This window comes from Mytilus californianus, unplaced genomic scaffold (genome assembly GCF_021869535.1).
Source record: "Mytilus californianus isolate M0D057914Y unplaced genomic scaffold, xbMytCali1.0.p SCAF_1, whole genome shotgun sequence".
In the NCBI taxonomy this organism is placed as follows: Eukaryota; Metazoa; Mollusca; class Bivalvia; order Mytilida; family Mytilidae; genus Mytilus; species Mytilus californianus.
The window spans coordinates 123,843,916-123,866,313 of record NW_026262581.1 but is presented as its reverse complement, the minus strand read 5'-3'; the positions used below and the strand labels follow the sequence as shown (position 1 = coordinate 123,866,313).

Below are 22,398 nucleotides of genomic sequence, written 5' to 3'. Positions count from 1 at the left end.
GAAAGCAGTAACCTTATTGGTTGTAAATGATGGCGATAGCTTCTCTGCATTGATACGTTTGGTATTGGATGTACCAATTAAAATAATTGTTGGTTTGTTATCAATGTCAAGTTTAGATTTGTCAGTATATTTCGTGTCTGCATTAACAAGATGAAAATCTTCAAATCGAGAAATCATTTGGGAGCGGAGAGAGATATTTTCTTCTTGTAATTTCTCCAAGTGTTGAGTATGTCGTTTTAGAGTATCAGTTAGTTTGTCAATTTCTTCATTTTTGGTTTGTAGGCTTACCGATAGAAAGTCGATCTCAGAGTTTGAAGTAGTTAATACCTTTTTCATTTCTGCTCTAGTCTCCTCCAGTATTTGATTGTGACATTTCATTTGATCTTCAGCAGTTAATACTTTGCTGAAGTTTTCATTGTGACTGTGTTCTATTTTATCCAGCGTGTCAACTAAATTTAATTCAAGCCTTTGAAAATCATCTTTTTGAGGTTGATCTTCTTGTACTAGTACTGATTTTAACCCAGTCTGGGAGTCAGGTAATACACAAGTGACCTTGTCAACAGGGCATAATTCATTAATGTGTGTATTGTTATTGTCATCATGACATTCGTGTGAAATACATGTATTAGTAGGACTGGTTAGTGATATGTTTGTAAGAACTTTATCAAGAATATCTTTCAGAATTGGAAAATGAATATCCACAAACTCATAATAATGACTGCCTTGTACTCTTATTGTTCCTGTTGTGACAAAAAATGTAATATTAAATTGAAGTTCCCCCTTTTTTAATACTTCAATCATCACAGAATTTCCACTGTTGTTTCGGTTTTCCCATGTTTTGGGTTCGTCATACCATTCAATATCATAATCAGGTTCCTTTCCAAGATTGTCATAATAGTAAATATCTAGTGTTTTTATCCATGGTTGGATTCTGTCAAGGTTTGTGTAGAATGTGATGATTTTAGCATGTTCATCATACAAGTTTGGGTCAATTTGCTCGAAAAGGCTTAATTTTGCTTTACCAGTCCTCTTGTTTTGCTTTGATGGGAGAGATGAAAGAGGATAGTCATTAATGGTTTTGTCCATCGATAGGTCAATTTTCAATTTGCCTAAATCTACCATGATGACCGGCTTGTAGTCAACACGTGTTTATATAGTTATATGTGCACACACGTAAATCAGCGTAAATAAATGTTTGTAAATATAATTGATCGATCGGAAGTTATCTTAGTGTTTCTTCCTCTCTGATATAAATATTTGGTGTATTTTAAATGATGGAAACTGTTAAAAAACCCAGGATTCTCAGAATATTTTACCAGTGAATTTTTCCACCAACCGCCATTAATCAGCTGTATATATAGAAGTGTAATTTAGTATGCCTAGGATTCATCATGACATAATTCCTAAGCAAGATCCTGTATACTTTTTGTTTAACATCTTAAAACTTTTAACTTTTTATATCATGTATATATAGAAGTGTAATTTAGTATGCCTTGATTTTGTTTCAATCAGATTTTTAAATCCCTCTTTTGCTATGTAAGATGAACTGATGAAGTTGACCCTTCCAAGTTTACCATGTTATGGTAAAAATATTGCTGTTAAAATACATTTTTTACAGTCAAACATTTAGTTGGTAAAATTTTGTAAAGACTCATTTAATAAGAATTAAGATTTGTTTTAGTAATAGAAAATATATATTTATGTCTTATGGATGTAATTACTTCTTTTATCTGGATGGGAAGGAAATCAATTACCGTTATTAAACTAAAGGTAATTCTGAAAGCTTATAACTAATTATCAAATAGTTAAGTTATTTAATTGATAAACTGATTTCTTGATAGAACATCTTTTGACTACAACAGATGCTGTACAGATAAGGATGTGTATTGGCAATAGTTTATGTGTATTGAGATAATTATATTTTACACAGGTGCATTAAGTTTATAAGAAATAAAAGAATCTCTGCAGGAAAGATAGTGATTACATTTCAGTAGCATTAGGTTTATTTAACTGATTTTGTGAGGTTCAGGTATTTTGGGAGTTTAAATGGGTTGATTTAGTTTATAAGTAAGTTGAATATATTCATTTTATTCTATAGGTGACTTGTAAAGTTAATTGACCTTCTTAGAATTATTAGAATTGCATAAAGAAACACATTTTGTATATAACGCCAACATTCCTCTTTGAAGTGAATATTTAAAAAAAAATTAGGGGCAAATCTGTATATCCAGCTAGCCTTAATTCATAATCTTTTCATTTTCTTGGATATGTTAAGTACAGGTATAGGGTAGGAACAGATGATTAAGTTTGCCTGATGAAAAAGGGGTGGGGAAGAGTCTAATAAAATTTACTACTATGTCTATTATTTATGATTTCTTGATCCTTTTTATTATCTAAATAATCTTAAATTGTATGCATTGATAACACATAAAAGTTTCTTTGAAACATCGAAACATTGAAAGGTATGAAAAAATTTTAGTAAGAAAGGTAAAGAAAATAATTTTAACCTACAATATTTATACTTATTTATATCTACTATAATGTGTAATTGAAGAGGCACCATTTGAATCCTGTAAAAGTTGGTTGTAGACATGATTGTTTTTCTACAGGTCTGTTTCTACAGGTCTGTATACATGGTACCTTCTCATTCTGTCAGAATCTGTTCTGTTTCTACAGGTCTGTATACATGATACCTTCTCATTCTGTCAGAATCTGTTTCTACAGGTCTGTATACATGATACCTTCTCATTCTGTCAGAATCTGTTTCTACAGGTTTGTATACATGGTACCTTCTCATTCTGTCAGAATCTGTTTCTACAGGTCTGTATACATGGTACCTTCTCATTCTGTCAGAATTTGTTTCTACAGGTTTGTATACATGGTACCTTCTCATTCTGTCAGAATCTGTTTCTACAGGTCTGTATACATGGTACCTTCTCATTCTCTCAGAATCTGTTTCGACAGGTTTGTATACATGGTACCTTCTCATTCTGTCAGAATTTGTTTCTACAGGTTTGTATACATGGTACCTTCTCATTCTGTCAGAATCTGTTTCTACAGGTCTGTATACATGGTACCTTCTCATTCTTTCAGAATTTGTTTCTACAGGTTTGTATACATGGTACCTTCTCATTCTGTCAGAATCTGTTTTTACAGGTCTGTATACATGATACCTTCTCATTCTGTCAGAATCTGTTTCTACAGGTTTGTATGCATAGTACCTTCTCATTCTGTCAGAATCTGTTTCTACAGGTCTATATACATAGTACCTTCTCATTCTGTCAGAATCTGTTTCTACAGGTCTATATACATGGTACCTTCTCATTCTGTCAGAATCTGTTTTTACAGGTCTGTATACATGGTACCTTCTCATTCTGTCAGAATCTGTTTCTACAGGTCTGTATACATGGTACCTTCTCATTCTGTCAGAACTGTTTCTACAGGTCTGTATACATGGTACCTTCTCATTCTGTCAGAATCTGTTTTTACAGGTCTGTATACATAGTACCTTCTCATTCTGTCAGAATCTGTTTCTACAAGTTTGTATGCATAGTACCTTCTCATTCTGTCAGAATCTGTTTCTACAGGTCTATATACATAGTACCTTCTCATTCTGTCAGAATCTGTTTCTACAGGTCTATATACATGGTACCTTCTCATTCTCTCAGAATCTGTTTCTACAGGTTTGTATACATGGTACCTTCTCATTCTGTCAGAATCTGTTTCTACAGGTCTGTATACATGGTACCTTCTCATTCTGTCAGAATCTGTTTCTACAGGTCTGTATACATGGTACCTTCTCATTCTCTCAGAATCTGTTTCTACAGGTCTATATACATGGTACCTTCTCATTCTGTCAGAATCTGTTTCTACAGGTCTGTATACATGGTACCTTCTCATTCTGTCAGAATCTGTTTCTACAGGTCTGTATACATGGTACCTTCTCATTCTGTCAGAATCTGTTTCCACAGGTCTGTATACATGGTACCTTCTCATTCTGTCAGAAAAGCCAGTCTTTGTCTTTAATATATATGGAAATAGGATATCAAGACTTTTATACTACCTCAGTATGCTACACACATTGTCTGACTCTTAGGGACAAATTATATTACTACTGTGATTTATTATTATTCATGAGGTACTTCAGTGGCGGATCCAGGGGGAGGGTTCCGGGGGTTGGAAACCCCCCCCTTTTTTTGGACAATCAATGTATTTGAATGGGGACATATAGTTGGAACCCCCCCCCTTTATCCTGGGTTGGGAACCCCCTTTTAGAAATGGCTGGATCCGCCCTTGTACTTATCTAATTTTCATAGATTTTGTTGTTGAAGGTTAACCAGAAATATTACCGTGATAACTGTATAAGTTTTCTATAGGCTTGTACCCATAATTTGTTATAACCAAGAAAATCAAGTATTCACGAAAAAAAAGAAAATAAATTCCTCAATCCAAAAAAATTGTTAAAGACGAAAGTAAATACACTGACAATTAACATGTGATATTGAAACATTTATATTGAATTGAAAGTGAAAGGTGACTTAATGGGCTGGTTGTATTTTGTATGTTGGATAATATTTTGTACATAGATATATTTATGTTGATTTACACATGTCACTATAATAAACAATTTACCTATATGAGGTGCAGTTTTACTATTTATTCCTTATTTTCTGAAATAAAAAATATTTCTTGATATCAAAAAATTAAATTCCTGATATCAAAAATAGATTTTTGGATATCAGAAAATATTTTTTGATATCAGGAATTCAATTTTTTCATATAAAAAATTCCCTTTTTTGATATCAGGAATTCGATTTCTTGATATCAGAAAATAATCAATATTTCTTGATATCAGAAAATCATTTATCAAGAAATCCATTTAATGATATCAAAAAGTAGATTTTCTGATATCAAATAGTACTGACGATTTTGATTTTTTGATATCAAGAAATCGATTTCCTGATATAAAAAAATTGAATTAGTCATATCAGAAAATCATTTTTTGATATCAGAAAATAAGGAATAAATAGTAAAACAGTGCCTCATATACTTACTTATTTACATCATGAACAGTATGTGTTCATAGCTTTAACTATAATTGGTATTTATAATTCCACGCTGATGAAATGACAGTGTCAATGTTTGTCAGGAATGACTTCAGCCGAAGTAATCATCGTCTTTATTAAATGGTAATTGTGTTTTTCAGATTGTTGTTACATTGTTTAAAGAATTACCACAAGGATGGTGGAACATTTTAATTAACTGAGATGATGAAAGATTACTGTAACCGTATCATTACACAGAAACAATCTTATTGACAACCTCTGGCCAATTCATTACCATCTTAAGTAATTGGATTTCTTCAAAAGGATAACTGGTTGTGAAGGCATTCTGATAAAACTTGGTAATGTCAATCGTCCATCAAAGGCAGTGCAATATAAACTAACAGTTCTACAGGTTTTGATACAAATAAGGCAAAACATGGACATGTATTGATTTGACAGTCTACTGGATTACATATGAATTTGGAATATTTACATAGGACAAAATGATGGAAGTATTCCCATGGTATTTGAATTGTTTGTCCTAATAGACTTTGATTGTTTAACTCATTTATGCAAATGTTCTACAAGCAATGAGACAGTCAGTCTGAGGAAAGATACTAGTTTTAAACAAAAAAACTTTATGAATAATGGAAAAATGTATACTGTTAAAAACTTGGCTGAGATAATCAGCAGATATAGGAGATACAGGAATATACTTTTAGGCACATAGTTCAATTGATCAAGAGATGTATTATAGATGCAGCATTTGTTTACCGATTTTTTTATTTCAAACTGTGAAAGTGTATTCAAATTGTTATTAAGATTACATGAATTTTTATTCTGCAATGTAAAGAAATACTAGTCATACAACAATGAAAAATACAACAGATTTGGTTAGAGGAGAAATCAGTACAAAACCAGAAATAATTTTATCTGATACAGACTATCTGTGTAATACAAAGAATGAAACAACTTTACTACACTGGTCAAATGATCCATTGTTTTATATAATAACTGTTCTTATGTTCTATGCTTTAAGTATTATTATATTAATGGTGAAGTATATAAGACGAGAGAGACAAGAAGCAGAGTATGACAATTACTATTATGAATTTGTCACAAGGGAAAAGTTTCAAACACCACAATTTAAGAATACTCAAAATATGAGTAATGTCTTAAAGTCAATGCAATATACAAAATTGACCAATCATGACAATGCACAGGGAGAAAAAAAATCAAAGTGTAAATTGTCAAATCTTAATTCAACACAAAGTTTGTGCTGTGAATTACATCAATTTACAAAGGTTAGTAATGTTGACGATGGCGATGGCGATAATCCTTTGCTTGAACAAGAAGAGGAGGAGCATTGTATAATTCATACTGAACAAGTATTGACAAGTCCATCTGCTGACCAATCTATAAATGTGCAGGATAATATTGTGTCAGACTAGGAATGTACAAAATAATAGTGTTCCATATCAGGAAATATAATCAAAAAGTTTACTTGTTGTGGTGATACAGATTAGCTCAAAGTCAAATAAAGAGTTTTGTGTCTTTATGTGTTTAGATGAAACTTGAGTATGAATTTATTTTGTTGAGAACATGCCATTGGAAAGGGTTGTTTGTTATCCTTTTTTGATTCAAACTATTTTACAATAAAAAAATGTAAATCATATTAATTGTCTATTATTTTTTTACATTCAAGTCAGTATTTTAGCATTGGTCCTGATTTTTGAATTATAGATCGATTAATTTTCAGTTGATAAAGTTTGTAATTTTCATTAAAAACCAAGGTTGCAACTCTATTGGGGAAATTTATTATCAAATCAAACATTTTATTACAAATCAGAAAATCTTGAATATATCATAACAGATAAATAAAAAATTACCCAAAAATTATACTGAAATAGTGCATAAATAGACATTTGCTTTGGCGGAAGGGTAAATTGATTTGTCCATTTTTCAGATCTATAGAATGTTAGTAAGTTTCTGATCTTGATGTAAAATATTATGGAGTCTTGTACTATTTATACTTTTATATAAAGTAAAACATAGTAGAAAAGTAGAGTTATTACATGTTTTTGCTTATTGTTTTGTTTATTATATTTGTTCAATAGAGATATATATTTAATAAACTGTAACTGAGCTTGTTAAAACATTATTTTTAATATTCTACTTAAACATCCTGCCCAAGATGAATCGAAATTGACCCCAGTCTACTATTTAGTCCTCACCATTTTGTCTTGTTTGTTACAGAATCTTGAGAGAAAACTAGGTTATTAATTGTTGGGCGGCCAAGTCAGTTGTTTAAACAATTGCAAATGCCTTTACATTTTATTCCTTCATATAACCCGATATAAACATAAATATAGATATAAATAGATAGCGAACTCATGCAATTGGATTTTTCTAGGTCTGTTTGATTTCAAATTATAGGTTAAACATATATGTTAATTATCGTTTTTACCTGTAGAAGAATGAGTTTTTGTGGATCGAATCAGTCAATCAAATGGTTTACCCTTGTTTCACTTTCAATGTTGACATTCTTTTCCTGTTATTGTGAACCAAATGAAAGTTTTCCACAGAGTCATCTCCTCTTGGTCAAGGTATTTAAACTTTTGTCAGTTCACTTGTCCTATTGAATAAATACAATAGCTATTGTTCTCAGTGTAGTTTATTCACTGGGACCATTAAATTTCTTCTAAGAGAAATCTATCATTCATTGATTAATTTACCTGACCAAAAAAATATCTTCTTAGTTGATTAAAACACATATACAAACTTACAAAACTACATGTGATGTTGTATTTATTCAATATCAATAATATATTTTCAATCTGTTCAATATAAACACTGATTAGATTATGAAAAGTTTATTTCGAAATTTTTAGTATTGTTCCAATTGAATTTGCATTTTTATGCCCCCGCCATAGCGGAGGGGGCATTAAGTTTAACCCTTGTCCATCTGTACGTACGTACGTACAAATGTAACGTCCCAAAGTTGGTTCTCTAACTTTAGTTTTCGTCAACCAAATGTTATGAAACTTAGACACAATGCTTATTACCACAAAACACAGATAAAGTTTGAATTTTGGTGGCGTCACTTTAACTGTTCTAGAGTTATGACCCTTTACAAATGGAAAAATTGCTGAATTTTTTGTTTCCGTTCTCTTACTTTAGTTTGCCTCAACTATATGTTATGAAACTTATACACAATGCTTATTACTGCAAAATACAGACCAAGTTTGAATTTTTATGGTGTCACTTTAACCGTTCTAGAGTTATGCCCCTTTACAAATGGAAAAATTGCTGAATTTTTCGTTTCCGTTCTCTAACTGTAGTTTGCCTCAACCAAATGTTATGAAACTTATACACAATGCTTATTACCACAAAATACAGATCAAGTTTTGAATTTTGGTGGTGTCACTTCAACCGTTCTAGAGTTATGCCCTTGACAAATGGAAAAATTGCTTAATTTTTCGTTTCCGTTCTCTAACTTAAGTTTGCCTCAACCAGAATTTAAGAAACTTATACACAATACTTATTACCACAAAACTCAGATCAAGTACAAATTTGGGTAGCATCACTTTTACCGTTCTTCAGTTATGTCCCTTTATAACTTTATATGATATGGAAGCGGGGGCATCATCTGTGTCCCATGGACACATTCCCCATTTATTTTTGTGGTTGTTCAGTTATAGAATACATTTATGAAGGCCATAATTTAAACATCATCATTTTCCAGTTTTTATTTGTCAAACACAAAAAAAAAAAAAAAAAAGGTTTCAATAGTACAATATTGAAAATTTTGACAGAAATCAACTTAATTTTTGTATCAGTGTTTATATTGAACAAATTGAAAATGTATTGATGATATTGAAAAAAATACATCATCACATGCAGTTTTGTGTGTCCTGATTTAGTATTGGTACATGCATTTTCATCATTGAAAGTAAAAATGTTTGTTCAGGTAAATTAATAAATGAGTGATGGAATCCTCTTAGAAGAAATTTAAAGGTCCCATTGAATAAAATCCACAGAGAACAATAGCTATTGTATTTATTAGATGGGACAAAAGAACTTACAAAAGTTTATATCGACAGGTAACCTTCAAGTGAATCTGTAGAAAAGTATTATTTCTAGGTAACCTTCAAGTGAATCTGTAGAAAAGTATTATTTCTAGGTAACCTTCAAGTGAATCTGTAGAAAAGTATTATTTCTAGGTAACCTTCAAGTGAATCTGTAGAAAAGTATTATTTCCTTTTCGCAATAATAACTGAACACGCCTAATTCATGCTTAACCCATCTCTAGCTAAAGGGTTAAATTGAAGGGTCACATGAATACGAATTCAATGCGGTCGAATTATTTACTTTCAAGTGAATAATTCATCAGCGATGTTTCTTATCTTATTTTGACAAAATTGAACCAAACTGGCTGTTAAAAGCGAATTATTATTTCAGTATTTCACTTTCATTAAGGATTGAACAAAAAAAATCATATTTTAATTTTTTTGTATATCTCGTAGCTAATGCCCCTTTAAGGGAAAATACCTATTTAAACTAAGAGGTTAAATTTAAATGTAAAAAGGTTCCTGCTACATCAAGTTATTCTTCATATGACTTCCCTTACTTGTACTACTTTATTTTTTCACTTTCAACTGATTTGTTTGAAATGAATCAATCAATCAATTATGCTTTCAATCCTAATTATTTGCCCTATTCATATATAAAGATAAGAAGATGAGGTATGATTGCCAATGAGACAACTATCCACCAAAGTTCAAATGAAGTGGATGTAAGCAATTATAGATCTAACAGGGTAACATATAATAACATTTGCCCAATCTAACAGGGTAACATATAATAACATTTGCCCAATGGTTGTCTACCTGTTTGTTTTGTTTCTGTATTTTGAGTGAGATCATCAGGCAATTTATGATAGTAATTACAAGTAATAGAATTTTTTGCCAGATGTAATTTATAAATTGTTGATATTGCCCCACAGCTGTGTTTTCCAATGAACAGATGTTGTGTGATCGATTTGACCTTGCAGTGAGGTTAGATATTTTGCTTCATTTGAAGCACTGTAAATTTAAGTGAAGTACAGCAAGTAAATTGCTGTGACTGTTTTTCGTTTCCATGTGTAGTGATTTTGTATCAAAGAACAATTAGAAAAGTAAAAATGTTTTCCTAGAACTGATTTGTAGGTTTGAATTGTTTTTAAGATGCCTGGAATATAATCCAAGTCCAACATGTTAAAGGGGAGATAATCAAGTTTACTTACTTCAATGTATATGATAATAGTAATGTGGTGGATGGTGTGTATCCTTTTGTAAGTTCAGTTACAGTTTTACTTTATAAGTGATTTTGAATTCTGAAAGCCACAGGTGCTCTTGCAATCTCATAAATAAATACAAGTCATAATGTTGGAAATACCATATTAACATAGTTAGTATGCATCTTTCACTTAATCTTGGTTAGGAAATAAATTAAAGTGTGTCCATCAATGAGACCTGAACTCATCAAAATAAAAAAAACATTAGACATCTAAGCTTAACAGTTTACAAGAAAAGATGGGTGTCTTTGCAATGTGGGAGGCCAAGCTCTAAATCACCCAAGTCCCCAAAAAGTTGAGAATAGGGAGACAATAAAAAATATGTCAAAAGACATCCATTTCAGAGGTTCCTGACTTTGGACAAGAACATAAACTACATGTTTCTTCAGATCAAAACCCTCCCCCTTTTTAGCTCAACTCAAATAAAAGGTCCATGTGAGCTTTACTATTACTTGTGATCCATCTTCTGGCCTCAGACCACAATTATTTTGAAAGTGCTTTGTTTATAAAAGTCAAATTGAATACAAAATTGGACTGGCTCAAACACTAAATAAATTTACCCAATTACAGAACATTATTATGCTAATGAAATATACACATCTTTTAGGGAAAAAAATGCTTTTTCTCATGAGAACCCTGTAATCTTTTGAAGGGTAGAAGTTGTGGCTTTAATACCGGTAAATGCTGAGGACTCATTTCTATCCTACTTACACTGGCCAAATAACTTCTTTCACTTTCAACAATAAATTTTTACACATTTTTTTTTAACTTATTTTAATATATTTTACAGTCTAACTACTATAAAGACACCTATTAAGCGAAAACTTGTCTTTTAGAGTCACCCTCTTTCTTCTATTCTCACTGAAGTATTACCTATGCATTTTGAACCTCATTTCAAAGGTCACCTCTCTTATAAAGTCTGTTTCCTCTTGTCCCAAGGCTGACCTTTATGTACTAATTTGACTATGTAATTTTAAGAACCACTTAAATAGTTTATTTTCAAAGAAAACAGTAGCAGGTATAAACAAGAAAGAATTCTATAATAATATAATACTGGGGACCTATATTCCTAGACCCTGAATGAAGTGAATAAATTGTTTTCTGAGGTCTACCATTGACATCATCTGGTGTTTTATTTTTTTTTAATTCTTTTCTATCAGGAATGGGCCAAATGTAACCAAACCTTACATGAATAATATTTCAGGCATCTAGTTAATAAATTATAACTAGGTATTTGATACATTAACTCAGACAGCCACTGTTGCTAAAAAAAAGGACAGAGGGGTCAGCATATATTTTTGGATTTATATCTTGGAAATATTTAGAGAAAAAATGTCTCCTCAAAACAATCAGAATGGTAAAATCTTCCAATGTTCCAAAATTTTGAATTGTCAAATAACTCTGTAAAAAAAATAGATTTTTACCATTGTTTTGTTTTTTCTCAGCTTTTTTCTATTACAGAAAATGAAACTTTTTAAAAATAGAAAAAGATATCAAGAAGACAAGTTTATAGAAAAAGATATCAAGACGACAAGATCTACTAATAAATCATCAGGACAGAAATCTTAAATTGACTATTTATAGGAGATACTGCCCTTAAAGAAGATTTCTACAAATATTTTGCATTTTTGGCCCTAATCTTACCACAAGTATGCATACTAAAATGTCTCGCCTGCTTTCATGAGTCAGATGATTGAATTTATGTTGAACGTCTTTAAGATAATGGTTTAATTACAAGGAACTCATTAACTTAACATTATCAATGATTCATGTAAATGGTGTCATTGTCAGATGAACCCTACCAGACCAACATTACACCTTACAATCATTCCATACACTAAACATACTTAAATTATTGTGTATAGTATCTGAGAAACAGACCTAACCACAAAAATTTAACATTGACTAATGAACCATAAAAATCAGGTCAAGATCAGGTGAACCTTGCCAGATAAACATGTACATTATACAATCATTCCATACTCCAATAAAAGAAGAATGTGTCCATGGGACACAGATGCCCCAGCTTGTAAATATGCAAGAATCAATGTACTAATTCAAATTTTTGAATATTGAAATGATACATCTGGTCAGCACATACAACAGTTAGAGTGGGGACAAAAGAAGTCTTTCTTATAAAGAGGCATAAAAAACAGTAAAAGTGATGAGTTCGCAAAATGGAAAATTTGGCAATATTCCAGTTATAAAGGGCATAACACACTTTTATTTCAGATAAGGGTGAAGGTTGGTACCTATTAAAACGTTCAAACCCGCTGCATTTGTTTGCACCTGTCCTAAGTCAGGAATCTAATGTTCAGTTGTCGTTTGTTTATGTGGTTCATAAGTGTTTCTCGTTTTTTATACAGATTAGACCTTTGGTTTTCCTGTTGGAATGGTTTTACACTAGTCATTTTTGGGGCCCTTTATAGCTTGCTGTGCGGTGTGAGCCAAGGCTCCGTGTTGAAGACCGTACTTTGACCTATAATGGTTTACTTTTACAAATGGTGACTTGGATGGAGAGTTGTCTCATTAGCACTCATACCACATCTTCTTATATCTATAACACAAGAACAGTAAAAGTGACACCACCCATACTAGAACTTGATATGTGTTTGGTGGTAATAAGCATTGTGTTAAAGTTTCATAACATTTGATTGAGGCTAACTAAAGTTAGAGAATGAAAACTAATTTTGGGACGTACAGACCATTGTACAGACAACAATAAAACTTATGCCCACTCTGCCTAGTGGCAGGGGCATTAAAAAAGTTAACATATTGCCTAAAATATCTGAGAAACAGGCATGAAAATAACTCAAGATCAGATTAACCCTCCCCGATGAACATGTACACAATACAATCATTCCATACACCAAATATAGTTGAACTATTGCTTTTAGTATCTGAGAAACAGACTTAACCAAGAACCAAACTTGTTGGGGGTGCATACAATAGTTGTTTGACTTAATGTCATTAAATTATGCATCAATTGGACCTATAATGCAGGAATCAGATATTCAGTCATGCAGACAATAGGACAATTTTCTTATTAACTAAAAAATGAATTTCAAAAAATCTTCATTCTGTTATGTACTTGTGAAAATCCTATTTTACTTTTTGATCAAAAGAATTTATGGGGTTTCCCATACAAAAACAGGATCTTTGTAATTTCAAATCACGGAGTGAACATCCCCCATCAGCAACTCCTACACCAGTGAATGGATTTCAATCAAGCTTTCAGATTCTTTGACATAATGCCATTGTGCACCTCCCATTTTACTGTTAAATCAGAATGATTTCTAGGGTTTATCATACCAAAACATAGACCACACACCTTCATATTATAGGGTAAAACATCTACCATATGCAACCCCTCCTAAACAATGGAATGGATTTCAATCAAACTTTCATGGATTCTTCAGGACATAATGCTATTGTGCACCTACTTTTTATACCTGGCTGAACAAAGTGGGGGTATATAGTGATTGGGGTGGCTGCCCTTCCCGACCAATTCTTCTAACCACAAAATGAATTTCAATGACACTTATAAAAACATTATGTACTTGTGCATCTCCTATTTTCATTTTGATCAAATGATTTCTTGGGTTTCCCATACAAAAACATACTTTTCAAATTCATATTATAAAGGTTCTAAGAATTATTATTTGGGAACTTTTTTTCTGCACTAACTTCCGTCCATTGTATTGACGATGACATTGAACTTGGAAGCAATGATCACAAAATCAAGAGATTATCTTTTCATTATATGTGACCATATATGCCGGTTTCATTGAAATCCCTTTTAAGGTTCACAAGATATGATCTAGAAAACACCTAATTTGCACCTATTTAAGTATATTTTCAGTTCCTATAACCTTGACCTTGGAAACATGATATCAAATAAATAAGTAGTCTCTGCTCATTATACGAGACCACATATTTAGTTTGGTTCAAACCTAATTTCAGGTTCCAGTTGTAATACAGAAACCTCTTTCCTTAATTAATTTTGGTCTGTTTTCTAGTATTTATGACCATGACTTAGTGACCTCAAAATCAATTATAGGTATCCTCCTTTCATTATAAGGGCCTCGGTGGCCAAGTGGTCTAAGAAGTCGAACTATTGAATCACTAGTCTGTCAACACTGTGGTTGTGAGTTCGAATTCCGCAATTGGCAGGTGTGCTCGACTCCAATCTTAATTGACTAGGTTTGTCTGTTTTCCTACCGAAGGTTGGTGGTTCTCTCCGGGCACCCCAGCTTCCTCCACCAATAAAATCTGACTGCCACGAATTAGCAAAATAGTGCTGAAAGTGATGTTAAACACCAATCAATCAATCCTTTCATTATGTTACCTAGCAGGGTTGCAATCTGACAGTTTTTGAATTTTCCTCCTGAAACTGACTGCAAACTGAATGAAGATAGATAAATAGCCATTAACCCCAGATTCTTTATACTGTTGGGTATAACAAGTTAACAGACATCCAGTGATAGCTATATTCTATGAGCTAGAAAGGCATAATAAAACATATTATCTATTTATATAATTTATTTAACATGTAGGTTTTAAATTAACAATTATCCTGACTTTTCTTCTAGTTTAAAATCAATATTATTGTCAGTACATATAAAAAAAAAAATTAACATCTTTTGACAATAAAACTTACTTCCACAACACAATAAAATTGCATAAAAAACTTTTTTATATTTTATTTCAAATCATAACTTATGACCTTGATTTATTTTCATATAAAATTTTTCCTTTCGTTTCTTAAAAATAGTTTTACATCTTTTGTCTAGGTTTCAATATTATTCTCATGTTTTACAAAATTCTTCACATTCCATAATTATTTTAACAAAAAATTTTTTTTTTTAAATTAAGATTTCAAATTCCTTTCACACATTTTATAAACTTTAATACATTCCAAATAAGCAACAAGATTTTAAACTTACAATTGAAAATAATAAAAACTCTAATTTATATTTTTGATAAAAAATTCTTTTTACGGTTAATTTACAGTTTAGGTTTTGAAACTTGAGATATGAAACATAATTTTATTTTTAAGTTCAAAACTTGGGTGTCAATATCTTTTTAATAGGTTTTACTTAAAATGACAAATGTTATGATCTCATTTCTATGTTTCTTACATACAAAATTATGAATAACACACATACATTTTTTTTTATAAAAAAAGTACTACATTAGCTCATTACCACATGATCATAATTGCCCAGATTTCATGATCATAATTTTCAAGCTAAAATAACCATACTTTTCCTTAAGAGAATACATGGTAATTTGATTCATCTTTCTTCTATACAATGAATAATTGGTGACAAAATGACATGAATGAGTAAGATGATAGATGAGGATGATAAGCTGATGATGATAAAACATTGGTTAAAACAACAGATGATACAATAAAAGCTAAATGTATAGCACAAATTTACAGAGTTTGCTGCCCCCTCAAGTTCATTCCTCTCCAGTGTAATTTCTCTTTTTGATGAATTGTGATGTATGAACAATCTTCACTGTTTCACGATAAAAACTGAAAAAAAATAAATTAAAAAAACGTTTACAATTTTAATGTTTAGTTGAAACATTTCAAATTATTGTGTATATACATAAGCCTACCCAGTGAATAATAATTTTTGGTGCTATTTCAATGCTGTTAATTAAATGGTGAGGAGGGATGAACGTTTATTAACGCAGAATTCAGAATTTCTTCAATAATATTTTTAAAATTTAGGGAATGGTATTTCAGTAACATCATCATTTCTCTAATAGTGCAAGAAAGGGGTTTATCATAATACCCATTCACCAATATGTGAATGAAATATGCACTGTTATTGCAGAAAAAAGTGCATTATTATTACAATTATGCTCTATTAGTTTTTCAAATAGTGGTCATTTCAGTTCATGGAACATCATAAATTTGAAACAATAACACCATACTGATATTAGTGGTCTAGTCTGATTCCAGTTTTCCATTCAGAAAGATTTTGTCAACAATGAACAGACGACAAGTATGATAGACAATACAGACCAATATGTGGACCATGTGAGCTCAAATGCATGATAAAGTATATACATGAAATCGATCATTTCAATGTAGTTTATATTGTTTTTTCAATAGTGATCAATGTTTCACGATGGTAGTATCAGTGTTGTCTAACCCACTGAAATCACACTGTGAATGATGAAATAGGCATCCTCTGCACCTTTATATCAGCAAATGGTTGAACTAATTTTGATTTAATATTAAACAAGAATGTGTGTCTATAGGACACCATGCCTTGCTCTGACTATCACATATCACATTTAGATGTTCAGTCAACCATAAAATCTGGGCCAAAAACCTAATTTGGAACTTTTTTTAAAAGTTCATATCAAAATGAACATATGTACTTAGTATCAATTTGATGTGACCACAACTTCATGGTAAACTATTTTTTAACCAATACTTTATCCTGATACAGGAAGGACAAAGGGAAGAATGGATAGACTAGAAAACATTAAATATACATACCTGTTTTACTGTGCTTTTAATGAATTGTTTCCTATCTGACAGATCAAAACTTGGAAATTTATCATAAACCTAAAACAGAAATAAGCAAAATATATATTGTATTTTGGATTACATACAAAAACATCTTTTTGAGAGTATATTGTTAACAGGAAGTGAATGTGCATGTGTGAGTGAATGTGAAAAGCATCACACAGTTTAGTATGCTCACATGAAGCATGCAAAACGTCTTCAGGGTCTCTAATTTGCAGTTCCTGAGGAAAAGTGACAAAAGTTTCATACAGGGCCATTATGTGTTAGAATAAATATTTTATTAATATAATGTAAGTATATAGTAAACACAGGAAGTTGATGAGAGGCAAATTGAAAATAAATCACACAGTTTGAAATGCTATAATGAAGCTTTTAACCAATTTTCAGACAGTTCTCATCTATAGATGCTGATAACTAGAGGCTCTTTATAGAGGCTCTAAAGAGCCTGTGTTGCTCACCTTGGTCTATGTGCATATTTAATAAAGAACACTCTCCAACATTGTAGACGAGAATAGAATTCATGACAAAAATCTCTGTTTTGTTGATCTTGTATTACTGATCATTTAGTTTCTCTATATCTTCTTTAGTTTTTGCTCAAAACACAAAAGAAGGTAAAAATATCCTCATTTAAGGGCAATCAATCCTATGAAGAGTGAGAGTCTACTAACTATATCGGAAAAATTTGACTTTTTAGTAGATCTTGCCTTGCTGATCATTTTTGTGATTTAAAGTGTCTATTTATCTATTATAATTTAAATCATATAAGGCAAAACTGAAAAAAAAATGGTAAAAATCATCATTAAAGGGCAATTACTCCAATAAGGAGTCGTCATACGATTTCCAGCAAATCATCTTAAATGTAGATCTTGTCTTGCTGATCATTTTTCCTTATTTAAGTTTCTATCTTACTATTATAACTTTTAAGATATAAGGCAAAAAACACAAAAAATTGATTAAAATCGTCATCAAAGGGCATTAACTCCAATAAGGAGTTGTCGGACAATTTCCTCCAAATTATCTTAATAGTAGATCTTGTCTTGCTGATCATTTTTGCATATTTAAGTTTTCTATTATCTATTATAATTTTTAAGATATAAGACAAAAACGCAAAAAAATGTTAAAATTGTCATCAAAGGGCAATAACTTTAAAAAGGAGTCGACTGACGATTTTGACCATTTGACTTATTTGTAGAACTTGTCTTGCTGATCATTTTTGCAATTTAAAGTTTCTCTCTATCTATCATAGTTTTCATGATAATAGGCAAAAAAGAAAAAAATGGTAAAATTTGTCATTTATGGGCAATAACTCCTATAAGAATTTGTCTGACAGTTTTGACGTATATGGACAATTGGTAGAGCTCATCATTCTGAACATTTTTGCTCCTTTCAGATTTTCTCTATTTATAACGGTTTACAAAATAATAGACAAAACTTGCATTTTACCCCTATGTTCTATTTTTAGCCATGTTGGCCATCTTGTTTGGCAGGCGGGGCCAGGTGAGCTAAAAATACAAAACATTTCATGGGAGTGATGGACTGATGTGATATAATAAATCAAGTATATATACAAATATTGAAATGTACCGATCTGGCTATCCATGCTTTCAAATGTAGTCTACTAGAATGTTCCATTATTTTTATTCAGAAGGATGAACAGTGTAAACTAAAATATATCTAATTACCTGTTTTACTACAGTTTTCATTGTAACCTGTTCTAAATTGGCCCCATCTAAAATTTTCTTTACTAATTTCTTTAATTCATCATTCTGTAAAGAAAAAAATATTTTGTTAGTATTCATTATTTGTGTTTTAATCTTTTCTGCTGATTATATATATATTGAAGCAAAATTGTGCTTGTTCTCTACAGCGATAAGTATACATTCTATCCATTAATTCAAAATTCAGAATTTGTGTTGGCTTTAACAAATTTAAGAGATTTAAATATTTTTTGAAGGGTTTATATCAGCAATCAAAGTTGTACATTTATTAAAATTTACTCAAATGGGTTTTAAAATCATAAGACTGAAATGGAATTAAGCTAACTCCAAGTAACACATTTGTGAAGACTTTTTGCAGTTAAATGTCTGAAAATTAAATACACAGAGAGGTTGAAACATCAGAAACAGGATGAAAACTGATGGTCTTTTTCTTTTTCTATTAACACAGCAATGGTCATTTAACTTTTGTATATAGTATAAATTGTCCCCAAATTTCACTGCCATCACGATAGGATGGTTTTTTTTTTATAACACTACAATGAATTAAAACTTACTGTTGGCGGTGAAGGTGCTTTTTTTACAAGAGGTTCTTCATCATCTGAACTCTGTTCACTTTCCTCTTCTGAATCTGATTCTTAAAAAGGAAAACAAATATTCATTAGAAATAGATGAATACCACAGGTTCAAATAGTCAAACAAAATTTTGTAACAGAAAACATTTTTTGTTATTATATTTTTACTAAAATTTTAACTTTGTAAGATTTCCATTTATGTCTGTTTAAAAATTGAGGGGTTGGAAATTAAAAACCAGTTGATTTTTCACCCATGACTTCAAGAAAAGGCCCTTCTACTTGTTTTCGTGGAAAAAACAAGTGAAACTGCGAGCTACTGCTCACTGATGATACCCCTGCCCAAATACTTGACGGTAAACAGGAAGTTGTTGAGTGATGAAACTGAAAACGCATCAGACGGTACAGCTGACTTATATAATAGACAAAACTTGCATTTTACCGCTATGTTCTATTTTTAGCCATGTCAGCCATGTTGGTTGGTAGGCGGGGTCATCTGACACATTTTTTTTTTTAACTACATACCCTAATGATGATTGTGGCCAAGTTTGGTTAAATTTGTCTCATTAGTTTTAGAGGAGAAGAGTTTTGTAAAAGATTACAAAAATTTACAAAAAATTGTTAAAAATTGATCTTGAAGGGCAATAACTCCTTCAGGGGTCAATTGACCATTGTGGTCATGTTGACTTATTTGTAGACCTTACTTTGCTAAACAATTTTGCTGTTTACAGTTTATCTCTTTCTATTATAGTATTCAAGATAATAACCAAACTGCAAAATTTCCTTAAAATTACCAATTCAGGGGCAGCAATCCATCAACAAGTTGTCTGATGCGTCTGAAAATTTCAGGGCAGATAGATCTTGACCTGAAGAACATTTTCATCCCATTTTAGATTTGCTCTAAATGCTTAAGTATCAGAGACATAAGCCAAAAATTCATAAGGGTTCCGCGGAACCCAGTGTCTCGCCTACTTTTGCTGTTAATCGCAGGCTCAACAAAAATGAGGAAAAAAATTAATAAAAATATTCCTCTCTATACTATCTTTTGATTGTAAGTAGCTTCTGTCCAAGTTTGGTAAAAATCCAGGATAGTTTATGAATCTAATAAATGTTTTAAAAACTTAAACTGCAGACTGTATGTAATGTTTACTGGAAGAAAAACTAAGTCCATTTATAAGTAAAATACGGAAAAAATGGAACAAAATGTCCTTCTAGATACTAGCTTTTAATCATAAATAAGCTTCTGTCCAAGTTTGGTACAAATCCAGGATAGTTTAAGAAAGTTGTTAAAATTTTAAAAACTTTAACCACAGAGTGAATGTTATGTAAACTGGCAGAAAAACTAAGTCCATTTATAAGTAAAATACAGAAAAAATGGAATTTTTTTTTTGCAAAATTTAATTCTGGATACTATCTTATGATCATAAACAAGCTTCTGTCCAAGTTTGGTAGAAATCCAGGATAGTTTAAGAAAGTTATTAAAATTTCAAAAACTTCAACCACAGAGTGAATATTTGTGGATGCCGCCGATGACAACAACAACGACGACGGAATGTAGGATCGCTATGTCTAGCTTTTTAGACAAAAGTCGAAGGCTCGACAAAAACTGCATTTTACCCCCATGTTCTATTTTTAGCCATGGTGGCCATCTTGGTTGATGGGCGGGGTCATTGGATACATTTTTTAAACAAGATACACTAAGGATGACTTAGGCCAAGTTTGGTTCAATTTGGCCCAGTAGTTTCAGAGGTGAAGATTTTTTGTAAAAGCTTACAAAAATTTACGATAAATTGTGAAAACTGACTTTAAAGGGCAATAACTCTTTCTGGTGTCAATTGACAATTTTGGTCATGTTGATTTATTTGTAGATCTAACTTTGCTGAACAATTTTGCTGTTACAGTTTATCTCTATCTATTATAATATTCAAGATAACCAAAAACTGTAAAATTTCCTTAAAATTACCAATGCAGGGGCAACAACCCAACAACGGGTTGTCTGATATGTCTGAAAATTTCAGGACATATAGATCTTGACCTGATTAACATTTTTACCCGTCAGGTTTGCTCTAAATGCTTTAGTTTCAGAGATACAAGTCAAAAACTGCATTTTACCCCCATGTTCTATATTTAGCCATGGCGGCCATATGTGTTGATGGGCGGGGTCATCGGATATATTTTTTGAACAAGATACCCTAAGGATGATTTAGGCCAAGTTTGGTTAAATTTGGCCCAGTAGTTTCAGAGGAGAAGATTTTTTATAAAAGTTAATGGATAACGACGACGGACGCCAAGTGATGAGAAAAGCTCACTTGGTCCTTTTGGGCCAGGTGAGCTAAAAATTATCTAGTTTTTGGATCCATATGTATAGAGCACATGCAAGTACCAACTTAATAATTTACCACAATGTTTGTAAATATGAGCAACACCTTTCATGTAAATATTTTTGTGGAACATGCATGCACTCAATATTTTCCATTTTACACATAAGTGTGAATATATGCAAATTTTTTTCTTTCTTTTTTTTAAAGAAGAAAGAGAATTCAATACATATTCATAATGTTTTAAAGATATTTCAGTTTAAACTTTGCACATACTTAACGATTATGTTTGAGCTAAAAGCCAACTGCCTGGATTTGTAATACCTCATTTTTGTAAGCCAAACATCAGACAAGAAATGAAGAAGTATGAGTGCTTGTTTCAGTATAATATACATTTCCAACTCCCAACAAATATTTGATTTTGTTTGAGACCTTGCTGATATAATAATTCAATAAACGTTTGATAAAAATCTGACAAGAAATGTACCTGTAATGCCTCCTACTCCTCCTTTGAAGTCATCTTCCGATTTGAAAAATGGGAATGAACTTTAGAAAATAATAAACATCTTGCCTTGTGGATATGATATCTGATCCTTTTACCGTAATTTAAGATCTTACTTGAATTGCTTACTACAGCCTTTTTATCCCGAAATACACATACCTTTTTTCTTCTGAGGTGCAGGTTTTTCTTTTTTCTTTGTTTCTTTTTTAGCTGGAGCGGGTTTCTTTGCAGGTGTTTCTTTCTTTGCTTTTTTCTTTTTAGGCGCCTAATTTTGATAAAAAGGTATATCAACACCAAAATAAATATATTCATCAACAAATCTTGAAAGTTTTGTTTGTCAAGAAACTAAAGACTTTAT

The 22,398-nt window shown here is 31.4% G+C and overlaps 2 protein-coding genes and 1 long non-coding RNA gene across 22 annotated transcripts in view; 1 reads left to right on the top strand and 2 right to left on the bottom strand.

Annotated features, from left to right (window-relative positions):
* Nucleotides 1-5,668, top strand: part of LOC127711830 (general transcription factor 3C polypeptide 3-like) — an 89,245-nt gene extending 83,577 nt beyond the window's left edge. For both annotated transcript variants that reach the window (XM_052217986.1, XM_052217995.1), the window contains exon 28: nt 5,207-5,668. The gene's annotated coding sequence lies outside the window, so the exon portion shown is untranslated. The remainder of the gene's footprint in view (nt 1-5,206) is intronic.
* Nucleotides 2,080-5,200, bottom strand: LOC127712811 (uncharacterized). Of its 18 annotated transcripts, none has more exons than XR_007987328.1 (6): nt 3,845-5,200; nt 3,653-3,796; nt 3,366-3,413; nt 3,030-3,077; nt 2,886-2,933; nt 2,779-2,837 (listed from the first exon to the last, which is right to left on the bottom strand). It is a non-coding gene; the product is annotated as an uncharacterized LOC127712811 (long non-coding RNA). The 18 variants fall into 18 exon arrangements; XR_007987329.1 differs by lacking the exon at nt 2,779-2,837 and adding an exon at nt 3,605-3,652 and having other exon boundaries at nt 2,859-2,933; nt 3,701-3,796; XR_007987322.1 differs by lacking the exon at nt 2,779-2,837 and having other exon boundaries at nt 2,859-2,933.
* Nucleotides 5,669-14,904: 9,236 nt separating the features above from the next.
* Nucleotides 14,905-22,398, bottom strand: part of LOC127712223 (protein DEK-like) — a 32,796-nt gene continuing 25,302 nt past the window's right edge. For both annotated transcript variants that reach the window (XM_052218547.1, XM_052218556.1), the window contains exons 8-12: nt 22,200-22,305; nt 19,206-19,285; nt 18,616-18,699; nt 16,904-16,972; nt 14,905-15,922 (exon numbers count right to left, since the gene is read on the bottom strand). In XM_052218547.1, the coding sequence (XP_052074507.1) occupies nt 15,911-15,922; nt 16,904-16,972; nt 18,616-18,699; nt 19,206-19,285; nt 22,200-22,305 (351 nt within the window). In that variant the 3' untranslated portion in view covers nt 14,905-15,910. The remainder of the gene's footprint in view (nt 15,923-16,903; nt 16,973-18,615; nt 18,700-19,205; nt 19,286-22,199; nt 22,306-22,398) is intronic.